This window comes from Epinephelus moara, chromosome 19 (genome assembly GCF_006386435.1).
Source record: "Epinephelus moara isolate mb chromosome 19, YSFRI_EMoa_1.0, whole genome shotgun sequence".
Taxonomy (NCBI): domain Eukaryota; kingdom Metazoa; phylum Chordata; class Actinopteri; order Perciformes; family Serranidae; genus Epinephelus; species Epinephelus moara.
In genome coordinates, this window is record NC_065524.1 from 14,897,947 (window position 1) to 14,911,036 (window position 13,090).

Below are 13,090 nucleotides of genomic sequence, written 5' to 3' on the forward strand. Positions count from 1 at the left end.
TTAAAGAGCAGGCTTAACTAAAACCTTTCAAACTAGCACGCCTTAGAGGCCTACATCGTAGAGTTGGACTGATTTTAAGACGTACTTTTCTGCACAGTCTGTTTAAGGTCATCCTCAAGAGGTGTCGATAATCTCTCGCTTTGGATTTAATCCTTTTAAACCATACGAGGACTTAAAACAGTCGGGTCAGGTTCACTAATCCACCGTGTTGTCTCTGTCTTGATAAGAACAGAATTGGCTCCTGTTAGTGACTCATCTCAGGTTACACCCGCTAATACAGACGGAGAGTGGGAACGGAGAAGCACTGGTTTATTAGTAACATCACTGTTGGACAGACCTTCACTGTCAAACTGCCATAAGCATCAGCCAGTCTGGACTGTGTGGGAGGAAAACAATGTGCAAAGATCTCCATGTTATTTCACCCTGACTGCTTCCAGACAATTATCAACCAATTTACATATTTCTACAAAGATTCAGAAATATTATTTTGGGGAAAAACAACTTTATTTATATCATAAAATGTCTTTCCAGTAAAATAAAACATAAAACAGGCAACATTATGTCATCAAGTGGAACATCTTTGGCTTTACTTGGGGTATGAGTGACTGTTGGCCCCTAGTTGCCCCGTGCTGTCTCTGGGCTAGAGCCAACAGAGTGATCCAAACATCCCTGTTGAGTGTTGGGGCGACGACAGCAGCTACATTCAACCTGTGATACTGTAGACGTCCTGCTACTCCCACATAAAACCACTAATACTTCAATACTGCTCTTATACCCACACATATTTGGTTCAAGTTCAACATAAAAGCTGCATAATACCCTCAAATTTAAAGATACATTTCAGGTGCTTAGCAACTAAGTATTGAGCAAATTGTATATGAATGAAATCTTAACTACAAAAGTACATTTTTGAGAATGGGGTGATGAAATAAATCTGGAAACAGCAATCAATCACACCAGAGCTTCGGCGGGGAAACTGGACAGTTTTCAGACACGTAGGAGCCAGTATTTCAGACTGAAAGCCATGACGTACTACATGGCTCCTGCCTGTCTGAAATCCCCAATCTTTAACACAAAACCAAATCTAAACTCCAATTAAAGGTTTTTGACTTTCATTTGCGAGCCTCTCTTGACCACCACTACTTATGGGTGGAGGCAAAGTCTGTTTCAAGTATTTGACAAAGCGTAACTCAAACACTCTTGTATCAATTGCCATAATGTGTTCAGCATTTGATCTGTGTTTTTGTGTGTGTGTGTGTGTGTGTGTACTGTATGTACGGCACGTGAGAAGAACAGATATTGCAGTAGAATGTGACACGTGTACAAATCCATGTCATGTGAGGTAAACATGTAGCCCGACACAATATCATCTCTATCTCCGTGGCGTCAGGCATCTTTACTGTAGCTTGTCTCTCCCCCTCAGGACCTCTTCAGTCGTCGTAATCTAGAGGTTCTGGGCACAATTTCACTCCCCTCCTCTCCGAGTGTGGATCTGGAACTAATAGAGGAGCCTGAGGATGCAGGCTTGACAGATAGGCCCCTCAGACTTGCGGCCAGCCTGTTTTGGTTTGTCTGTGCCGTGTTATTGCTTGTGAGGGGGAGCCTCTGGGCCCGTTTCCCTGGAGTAAGCAGCTCTACTTCCAGTGTGGTTTTCTTGCGCTCGGAGACTGGGAAAGCCTTGGACTCTGCCTTGGCTTCGACAAGAGGAAGGGGCGGCAGAGGAAGAAGGTCATGCTTGGATGTTTGTGTGGAGCACTCGGTGGAGTGAGTTTGCATTGCGGCTGGAGGTCTTCCAAGGCACGTCCTCTTGGCCCTCTGTGGGTGAGGGTCTTCCCCTGCATCGCTTGGCTTGCACCTCTTGCTCTTGCTTGTCTCCTGACTGATTTCATGTTGGCAGAAATCTGCTGAGGCCCCATTTGGGTTGATGCTGTCTGGGGGACTGCTCTCAGTCTGCTGCTCTTGGGTCAGGCCTTGCTCTTGAGTAGTCCCACTCTGAGCCACAGCTTCATTTAAGACACTGGGGCAAGGCACCTTGTGGTCTGCCTCCGGGAGGGCCATCTGTCCAGCGCAGGTCTCTTCTGGGTTCGATTCTGGCTCTATACCCTTAAGTTCCTCTCTTTGGTTTTTGGTACAGGCTCTCTGGTCAATCTGCTGTTCCCCTGTACTGGAACCATAGAGCTCTCGCTGGACACTGGCTTGTTTGGCTCTGCAAAAGTAAAAAGGATAAGAGGATATGAACAGATACTTGAGTGTCCTCTCTGACTGGTGGGGTTGGAAAGTTCTGCATTAGATCATACTTACATCTTTTGAAGCACAGTTTTCTTTGTTTTTGTGGGGCTGTTTAAAGGCTCTTGGGTTTCTCCCACTCTGGAAAAATATTCCGATCGGCTTTGTTCGCTCAGTTCGGTCTAAAGAGGACAAACAGAATCGGTGTAAACAAAAAATATTATTCCTGGCATCCCCTGGAAAGGTTTGGCTCCAAAGCAGACTGCTGTCATCATCTGGTATTGCTGGAGATTAAAAAACATCCACTAGACCGCTGTGAAAATGATAAGATAATGAATAAAATTAAAAGTCAAAATAATCTAATGTGAGGAACAGATAGTTTATATAAATGTATCCTCCTCTGACTTTTCTGAATTCCAAATAGTGTAGCCACCTCACTATTTGAACTATGATACAGCACAAGAGGAATGTCTTCTTTAATGCCTTTAAAGACACCCCAGCTGGCACAAATAATTAGTCCCTCACTTAATACTGTCCAAAGCAACCACCTCAAAGGCTTTAGAAAATAATCACTGGCTTGTCATAGTGTGACGTGCGTTTCATAGTCTCTGCTGTCTGAGACTTGGAGTGGTGCTTGCAGCCTGAGGCATGATTACTAAACGGTGAAACCATGTTGACAAGTCAAAACAGCGATTAGAGAGGGATCCTTAATAAGATGATGGAGCAAGGCAGAGGAAAAATACAACCGAGACATGAATGGGAAAATGCAGAAAAGGGGCAAAAAGCATCTCAGAGAAGAGAGGACAAGATAAAAACAAGTTAGTGAAAGTAGCCTCGTGGTTAGGAGACTGTAGCAGCACTTTGAGTTGCAGATTTAAATGTAGACTACTCCATAAGCCACTATATGTTTGAGCCTCTACAAAAAGTACATTCTTAGCTGGCTAAAATGGTTAACTATGGGTTGAAAGTTCAATATACCCACAAACAAAGGGAACCTACTGAGGCAGAACAGGGAAAGGGCCAGAGATTGGATCTCACCAACGTGTGCCCTCAACAGGCCACTAATGAAGGTTAATCACAGGTCTTTTCCTTGGCTGACCCAGAACAGACTCTGGATTTATGAGAGAACACGAGACGCTGGTGGTAAATTGAGCAGAACCTAAATGTTGAAAGCCTGACAATTTATTGTAAATTAATTGGGAGAATATCAGAGTAACTGTGGTTTAGATATTAAGCCAAAGTACATATTTGTTTAACCAGAATAAGCTGCATATGGGTGAGGAGCTTCATTATATGAGTGAAACGCTGTAAGCTAACAGGAATAAAAGTCTACAGTGATGCTCACTTGTATTAGGCTGTAATTAGGCACAGCAGTGCTTTGAGCTATAAGCTAACTTCAGCATACTAACAAGCTCATGACAACGACTCATCTCCAGGTCTGAAAAGTAAAGCCAGTGCCTAAGTGCCTTAAATCTCCATTCTTTGTAATGGCCAGCAGGAGACGACTCCTCTGGTTGCAAAAAAGAAATCCAACTGAATAAAAGTCTATGAGAAAATCATCTGACTTGATTTATTACCTCAGAAAATATTTTCCTAATGAACTTTTGGTCTCAATTGATAGTTTCAAGTCTTCTTCAATACAGCATGATGCTCATTTTGTAAATTATGGTCCCATTTAAAGTGAAATACACAATATAGGGCAAGAATGTCCAGTGTCCGGCCCAGGGGCCAATTGTGGCCCGCAGACCAATTTTAAATGGGCCTCGGCTTGACTTTAAAAATATGCTATGTGCCAAACTGCACTTTTTGCTTGTAACCAAGCAAATGCAATGGTTAGCTAACAGCAGACATTCCCTGCTAGGTAGCAGACATGGCCTTGGCAAAAAAAAAACGTAAAGTTGAAGGCGAGGGCAACTGCTTTCAGGAGCAGTTTGGACAAAAAAGTTTGGACACCACCAATATAGGGTATGCTTGTCTGATCCACCCCTCTCTCCTCTATACATCCACCCTCTCATCCAAATATGATCACTTCTGATTCCAAAAATCTAAATGGTGACAGCAGAATTGCCAACTTCAAAACAGTAGTCCACAGAGTAATGCTCTTCTTTAATACAGTCTATCCCTGCATACATGTGGTGTCGACCAGCAAAATTCAAATAAACGCCCCCTCAAGTAACAACTGGAAAGTTGGCAAACATTTTGGTACACAAGTTGCCAAGTTGACATTGTATATGTGGAAACATGGCAGACAAAAGTAATTGTTCAGTTGATTCGCATAATGCATGTAAATAGTTTGCTCACATGTATTTTCTAATGTTGTAAAAAATTAGTTGCTGTCCATGTACAGTGGCCTAGATAAGTTAGAGAAGTTATTTATTAGCATTCCTCAGGTAAAGCAATATTCTAGTAGTTTTAGGGGACATACTGGTGCAGCAACAAATCTGGAACCAAAGCACTTTGTAATTTAAGTCTTCAAATTGTTTTACCATACTTGAATAGCAACATTAATCTTCATTGGGACGTTAAATGCTCTGAGCAGTAAAACACAACACATCTTCTTTGTAGCATCCATGTTTTATCCACAATACGACTTAAAAGCTCACGACCTAACCAAAGTCAGAAGAATGACTTTCAACCCCGGGAAATGGAACCATCCAAGGAGCATGTGAATCCAGCATATGGCTAACAATAACAATGCCAACATGCTGATGTTTGGCATGCTCACCATTATTAGCCTGTTAGCATGCTAACAATTGCTTATTAGCTCTAAACATTAAGCACAGCTGAGGTTGAAAGGGGGAAAGGTTAGAAAAGTGAAAAGTTCAGGAATGACTAAAGTCAGTATGATTTAGCCTCTGAGACAAAATTTTGTGTCTTTGTGACTGATGGGTGAAATTTTCACCTGTTGCTAGATAAAAGGTCAGAGGTTCACCAAAGTCATTAGGATTTATCATCTAGCCACCACTACGGTCTGCATCAAATTTCATGGCAATCCATGCAGTAGTTGTTCATCTGGACCAAGGTGGTGGACCGACAGACATTGCCATCCATAGAGCCATGCTGCTAGCTAAAAACACTCCATAGACTACTGCAGTGGGAAAATACAACCAGACACAAGTTAAATCTTGAGAAATCGAGGCTGTGGCCTCTATGTTTATTTAATATCAGCCATTTTTCAGATCATTACTATTCCATAAACTGGTTGGTAAAATGATCAATGTGCACTCTAAGACAGGGGAAAGCCAATGTGGTAAGCTCTGGCCTCCATTAAAAGAGAAAAAAATCATTAATGTCCCCTCCAACATGTCATGATACCAGTGACAACATATGACCCGACACACATGGGGAAACAGTAATCGTCCCAAGCTGCAAGGGCCAGCTGGGGCATTGTGGCTTTGCATTGGGTGTTGAGACCTAGCTGCACTCTGGTCTGTGGTGTGGCGGACGGAATAAAGAGGCCAGACGGAGGGAGGGGAGTGAATAAGGAGGCTGGGCAACAAGGAAGTAGGCGGAGACGACAAGAAACAAGGGACAAGATACTACAGAATGAATTAGAGAAAGAGAGAGCGTTTAGAGGGGAGTACAACAAAAGAAGAGGCACCCCCCAGAGTCATATCGTCTGACCTCAACAGTCTCTCCAGCATGCCCACAAACACAAGAATCCTCACACAGGAAGTTCTCCACAGGCTGCCCTTTGTGTAGAGATGGAGTCATGCTTGAGTGTGGGCAGAGGGTTCAGTCTTTACGCTTTCTCATATCCAAAGCCACAGCTAGCACTGGGATTTGGATTTAGGACAGTGACACACATTCAAACTTGCATTTGCCTACGCACTCACACACCCACCCCAACAACAACAATTCTGAGAAAGATGTGGGTGCCATCATTTGCATTGTAATGCCTTGATATGTATTCTCATCTGTTTAATATGAATAAATGCTGTTTGAAAATCAACTTGAAAGAAAAATCAACAAGAAGCCAATGGGAGGTTCTCTGGGAAAGTTTTGTGCCTTTCTGTTCCTGTCGGCACGACTTCAAAAGAGCAGGAGAGAGAGAGAGTGAAAGAACTGAGTGATGGAGAGGAAGAGGCATGAAGAGAGGAAGAGGTTGGATATACATAGAAAGTAGAAGAAGAAAGACAGAAAGACAGACAGACAGAGAGAGAGATAGTGCATGAATTATTATCACCAGGGGTCCAGGGGTTGGAAATTCTGTATATAGCAACTAGAGAAGAAAGTAGAGGGATTTAAGGTGGAGAGAAAGAGAGAGAGTAAGCTGGTGCACGAACAACATTATAATCATCACAAGCTCTGTGGATAAAACAGTAAGTATTGTGTGGGAACCGAGGTGGCCTAATCTCGTACAGAATGATGCAAACTCCCAATAGCTGGAGAGCGTCCCATGAAAAAGGAGGGAGGGATGGTGGTAAATAAGAACTTCTACCCGCCCGCCGCCACCACCTTTCCCTCAGCAACAAGGATTTAACCCCCCCACCGCCAGCCAGTCTGCTCACCCCCACACAGAGCTACAAAACACTTCTCGTGATGCAACACGTGGATCCGACCAACAGTGCCCTCCCCGGCCCCGGAGCCTCCGAAACAACATGGCTCCACCACGGGAGCTGCAGCAAGACAGCACATCTGGATGTCAGATTATAAAGATAAGCCTGGCAAAAGGGCAAGGAGAGCAGAGAGTATGAATCATTTTGGTTTAAAAGGATACCGGTACAGATTCTCATAGCTTGCCCTGATTCTGAATGACTCCTGGAAACAACTTCAAAAAGATAACCAACTACAGGCTCCATAAAATGCAGGGAATGAGCAGTTTCTTCTTTGCCATCAAAGATAAGGTAGGAACACAGATAGGAAGATTATGTTGGTTATCTTTTAAGGCAGCTGTACTTGAAAGTAATCCACTGACAGAGCCAAATAGTCTCTGGGTAGTCTAAAATACTCCACTGCTGCATAGCATGGCAAAATCTCTCCAAAGACATTTCTTATTTAAGTAATCTTACACTATGTTGACATACAGTAGAGGTTTGCTCTGTTCAATCTACATAAATGCCCATGGTCATGCCTCTGTACAATACAAAAACAATTTTGCTGGGTAAAAACATTCAGCTTTTCAGGAACCAAGAATAACAGGCTTCTCTGCAGCTTGATAAACATGCATTGTTTTAGTTTATCCAATAGGTTTTGCAAGGATTTTTAACGGAGGTCAGAGATGTTTCTCAACCCATCATGTAGGCTTAGCAAACTTTTAGCTGAAGTTAAAACATGCACACAACCAGAAAAAAACATGATGACAGATGATGATGACAAGTCACAAAACAGGTCAGGATGGAAAGCTCCGATCAACCATCAACTCACATTTGCTTGTAATCTGCCACAGTGGATTGTTCTTGGATTACTCTAATGTCTTTGTATCTCACCCAACATACACAAAACCAGCAAGATGCCGTCCTCCCAAAGCCCGTTATTCACTCATCTGTCACAAGATAATGATTCATACCACTTGAAATGCTTGAATCCCTGAAAGTATTCCATTTATTAAAATGAGTTCAGTCAAAGGAAAGCCTTTGAACAGTTCAGATGGCACATCTAAGTATACAAAATCCTTAAACTGGCACCAAGAAACAACATCACTATTTAACTGTCAGGCTAGAAATACCTCCTGCAGAGATGTTCGTGAAACTAGTCCACACACCAACCCCCCCTTCCCCCCACCCCACCCAACTCCCACAGAGGAAACATGCCCTGTTTGTCTAAGCTCACCACATCTTCCCTGAAACAAAGTCAACAAACATGCATAGGCACATACTTGTCTAAAATAGAGGACAGTTCGTATCCTTGAACAATGACATGTTTTTGGATCCACCCATGTGTAAGGATTAAGACAAGCTGTTAACTGTGTGGACTCACTTCGTGCAAATCAATGAAAGCAGCTTAAGACAGGATGGAATGAAGGGACAAGATCGTGAGCTGTAAAGAGATCATAGTCATGTATTTGGCCTTGGCGGAGAGGAGATCAGCAGACGCTGGAGGCTTGGGAAAGCGCTGCTGCTAGCTGTTGAGAGCTGTGAAGAACAGAGGCGTGCTGAGGTCATGAGTAAACACACAGGCTCGTCCACAGCTCAGTAGAGGGGGGGGGGGGGACTGGAAACACATCTGCTCTGCCTTTGATCCAAACTTCTGCGGCCCAGCACGCCACTCACCTCAGCTGCCCACTCTGTGCCTGACTAGAAAACATCGGCCACAATCCTAAACACTAGCTCTTCCTTCCCATGCTGCCCTCCTCACTGTTGGTGCTGACTCACAATAGGAGCAACTTTTATGAGGGACTTGAATCTTGAAATGTCAAGCAGAAAAAAAAAACACTGTCTGTGAGAGATGTCTTTTGTTTGCTTCTCATGCAAACATAGTTGTCTTAGTGGCCATGCCTCTGCAGAGCAGAGCTGCAATTGTGCACACATTTAAAGATATGCTGTGTTATGACAATGCCATCATATCATATCATATCATATCATGCAGATTTGCTCATGTACGGTATTTTTAAAAAAGGCAGCCGAACAGAGAACCTCACCTGCACGAGCATCTCTTTTCCTCCACAACTGCCTGTCAGACTTTTTACATTTACTTCCATTAAAAAAATGGTTTCAAGTTTCGAGTATAAGACAGCGTTCATCAAACAAACAAAAAAAAAAAACGTTGTGTTTTCATTCCTTTTAAGGTAATTTTACAGATAATGATAATAATAATAATAATTGTGTAATACTGTATACTACTGTGATCATTTCTGATATGATTATATGCTCTAACAGAACGAGTACATCAGCCTGATAATAGTCTCTAATAGATCAAATTATCATTTGCAGTTGCCCCAATAGATGATTGGGGTCTTTCCCAAACCTCCAGCTACACCCTCTCCCTACCTACTTCCACTCTTTCTGAGTTTACCTGGAGGGTCCGCCACATTGAGGGACGTCCCAAACCAAAGAGCGGGGAGGGGAAGTGGCTTATAAAACCACCCAACAGCGAGCCTGCATTGATGCCGACTTACTGACCATGTGCAACACAATATTGTGTTTGTCATGGAAGATGCTCTGTACAATTTCAGTTCCATGCGGCTTCTCTTACAAACATAAACTGCTCAAATTAAAACATGCATTTATATTGTCATACAGATGTAACATCTTAAAGGTTACATTGTATTTAGGATAAAGTATACCCTCCTCTAGTCTCTAGAAAACAGTCACATTCATTTGATTGAATATTAACAGGAACTGTTGCAAAAAACAAGCAGCGTATAAACATTAGAGAGAAAAACGAGAAAATGTTTAGAGAAAAGAAAATGCCACAGTGAGGGTAGTGTGTCTCAAAGCTTGCTGCTGTGTCTATACCTTGATGAGGGGTGCTTCAGTGAGCAGTGAAGGTGATTACAAATGGAGTTACACTCCACGGCAGAGTGGGAGTGGGTAGTGACTGGTTTGGAAAGGCCCCAGGATGTAAGGATAGATCTACTCAGCAACTCCAGACACTCAAACAGCATCTGAAACCATCTCCTTGTTACCAACATCAAAATCTGAGCTGCGTCAACAACTTCTGTAACTTTCGGAAACTGACATTCGTGTTGACTTTACTTAGCAATTGGCCAGATGCATGAAGGTCAGAAAGTAAACAGGGATTGAACTTTTCTCTTAAGCCTTTTTTTTTTCATTGCTTACACGCTTACACAACTATTTCTTTTACTTATCATGTGTACAACCTAGTGTAACACTATGAATGCCTTCCAGGAAAGACTGGACACCAGGCTTCTTACCCCTTTTTCCAGACTTGCTGTTTGGGAAAGCTATAAACACTTCTGCCCTGCGACGTGACTTGGCAGCATGTTATATGAACTGCTTTGTTTTGAGCTTACCTACACCTTAAAGGTCCAGAGGTTAGGACACTGGCAGAAATGGAATATAATAATCATAACTATGTTTTCATCAGTGTTTAATCACATGAAACTTAGAATCATGTTTTTGTACCTTAGAATGAGCCATCTATATCTATATATGTTGCTGTGCAGAAGCAAGAATGGACAAATCAAACACTGGCTCTAGATAGCGTCATTGGCCACCATAGTTCTCCTACATGCTTAGCACAAGCAGGATGTATCAGTTGGTTGCAATATGCAACCTCCCTACCAGTCAGACTTGCTCTAATCTGCTTGAAGGTACAGCTGACTGTTAGACCTGTACTAATTGAAATTTTTGTTCACTTTGGGGGCAGCAGACACTACCTGCAAATCCAGCATTGACATGTCACCTTTTAAGATGTGTTAGTGAACATGTTAGCCAGTTGGCAGGTCTAATACTCATTCTTCTTTTAGCTCCATTGTTATCTCCATAGGCTCCTGAAGGAAATACCTAGCTTGATTCCCGCTAGTTGCTCCAATATGTTCACCAGCTAATCGCTAAATCTGTCTGTCTGGTGTTTGGTGCTGGGAATGTGGTGTAAAGTGGGTTTATCAGAGCTTTATGCTAAAAACAGATGCATGTTGCTGTTGGAAAAGGTGTTGATGAGAGCTGTGAGACTGAACCAGAACAGTAAATCTGTGGCCGTTAAACCAAAAAATATGCTAAAAGACGCTCCATAGACAAACACCTTGTAGAGTTTGGGGAAAGTCAAGCTTTGGGGGAAACTGAAACTGAAGCTGTGTTGCTAGAATGCTGAAGGCAAATTTCAATTTCATGCAATGTAATACACAAAAATGTTTCTTATCTTATCCTCTTGAGTGAGTTTGTCACTATAAGCAAGACTGTTTACATTACACTTGGTGATTTAATCAATTGTTGATATAAAATTATTGATAATCACAACCAACTGCATTTGTTTGTTATTAAGCAAAGTTTTACTCACCCTTGATGATCCTTAATGATATTTCAGATGTGTTAAATCTGTGCAAAACATCTACAAACTCTAGCCTCAACCCAAAAATTGAGGTTTTGGTATTGACTTTGAGTACTTAAAATCAATAATAATTGGTATCCTAGTTCCTTCTATACAACTGGAAATGACTAAATCTCACCAGCTCCTCTTCGAACTGAACCACAGCTGAAAATATGACTAATAAAAGTGCACAGTGTACAAGAGACATACAGCATGCGCTAGCGTGGGACCGAGATGTTGGCTTTCGCAGGACAAAAGGCCAACCATGATGTCACCTTAGTTCCCTCACAACATAACCCCCTGACCTTCTGAGAAGTGCTAATTTGATGAGTCTACATTTCCACTGCGGTTAAGGGTTTTTGCTCAACAAGTCACACAAACTGAACCCTAACAACAAAACCGAAACCTCCCTAAATAAAGGGAAACGTGGCATTTTTTGGGACTAACAGGCTCATGCTGTCAAGAGTTGTGGAATAAAAGACCCCTTCTCAAGCATATGATCAACTTTGACATAGAACTCCAAAGGCCCCATTATTTTTAGACAGCGGCATTATTATGCCTTACATCAGTTGTGACTCACTGCATAAGCTTTTTTTTTTTCATGAGATCGTCAACTTTTTTGGCAACACTAAAACTGCGAAAACTCTGTTTCTGACAAATTAGAACAGAGCAAAGGATGTAAACAAATAATTGTTTTTGTCATGTGAAAAACTTTAGCCCTGCTGTCTGGTATCTTTCCCTTACAAACCACGTTCGAGGTTGGACTAGTGAGAGCTCCACCACAAGACTCCCACCCTCCAATTCCCTCTGCTTGTACTGTATGAGCCCAGAGAACCACATCCTGAGGAGAGGAACGCAATCGACAGCAATGCCTCCTTGAACTGGAAAATTGGTTACACAATCTGAACTTTTCACTGACGACTGTGTTGCTCCACTAAAAATATTACAATCACTGCTTTCATTGGAAGCCAAACTGTGGAGAGTGCAGAGACATTTCAAAGGGAAACAATAGCAAAAACCCCATAGAAAAACAGCAGGCCGCTGATCATGGGATGTGATGGGAGAGATGTCTGTCCTTGATGTGAGTGCCAAGGTGAGAGGCTCCACCACTATTTCTCAGAATACTCTTGAGAGTTTGGAATCAAATAAGCACTGGCCACAGGATAGTTGTCTGTAATAGGAATGGACAAAAAAGAACTACAGTAGTAGGTCTTATGACATGGGCGACATGAGAACAACACAACATACACAGCCTGGACTCTTGCAGGGAAAAACCCACTGAACCCAACTTTATCTGAGTCCTATCAATCATTGCACATAACATTTAACTGCACACAATCACATTAACTGAATTCCTCCTCAAAAACCCAAACAATGTTTGTGTACCAGAATGATGAGAAATGTTGTTGTAGTTCTCTTGAACCATGACTGAACTGCTGTAAATTGGAGAATTCTATATATTAGTGCGAGATTATATTAAGCCTTCACACTTAGTGAGGTGTTTAAAATTTCTGTAAGTATCTTTTACATATATTAATTGCTTTTTATTGCTATTGGGTGAACAGGTTGTAATGTAACTTAAAAACAACGGCCTCCCCTGACTTTCTCGGTTGCCTAACAGCCTGTGGACTGATTTCTACGTAAAGGACTCGGGACGAATTTTCCACTCTTGCCCAACTATGGTCACTTTTGGCTCAAAAACCAAGATGGTGGCAGCCAAGGTGCCGAACTTGGGGCTTCAAAATGGGAGTCCACAAACCAATGGGTGACAGTAGCTATGTCTATTATTTTCACAGTCTACAGTCACGCCACTGTTCTGGACGGTGCCCAAGTGCTCACTCATGCCTTTGGAGTAAAGGTGCGAGCAACACGATGCTGACTGCAGTTCACTTAACAGTCTCAGAGAGAGGTGTCACTAACAAAAAGGGTTTTC

The 13,090-nt window shown here is 42.3% G+C and overlaps 1 protein-coding gene across 2 annotated transcripts in view; it reads right to left on the reverse strand.

Moving 5' to 3' along the window:
- Positions 1 to 382: 382 nt before the first annotated feature.
- The window catches only part of slx4ip (SLX4 interacting protein), a 36,838-nt gene continuing 24,130 nt past the window's right edge, over positions 383 to 13,090 (reverse strand). For both annotated transcript variants that reach the window (XM_050071217.1, XM_050071218.1), the window contains exons 7-8: positions 2,302 to 2,408; positions 383 to 2,206 (exon numbers count right to left, since the gene is read on the reverse strand). In XM_050071217.1, the coding sequence (XP_049927174.1) occupies positions 1,420 to 2,206; positions 2,302 to 2,408 (894 nt within the window). In that variant the 3' untranslated portion in view covers positions 383 to 1,419. The remainder of the gene's footprint in view (positions 2,207 to 2,301; positions 2,409 to 13,090) is intronic.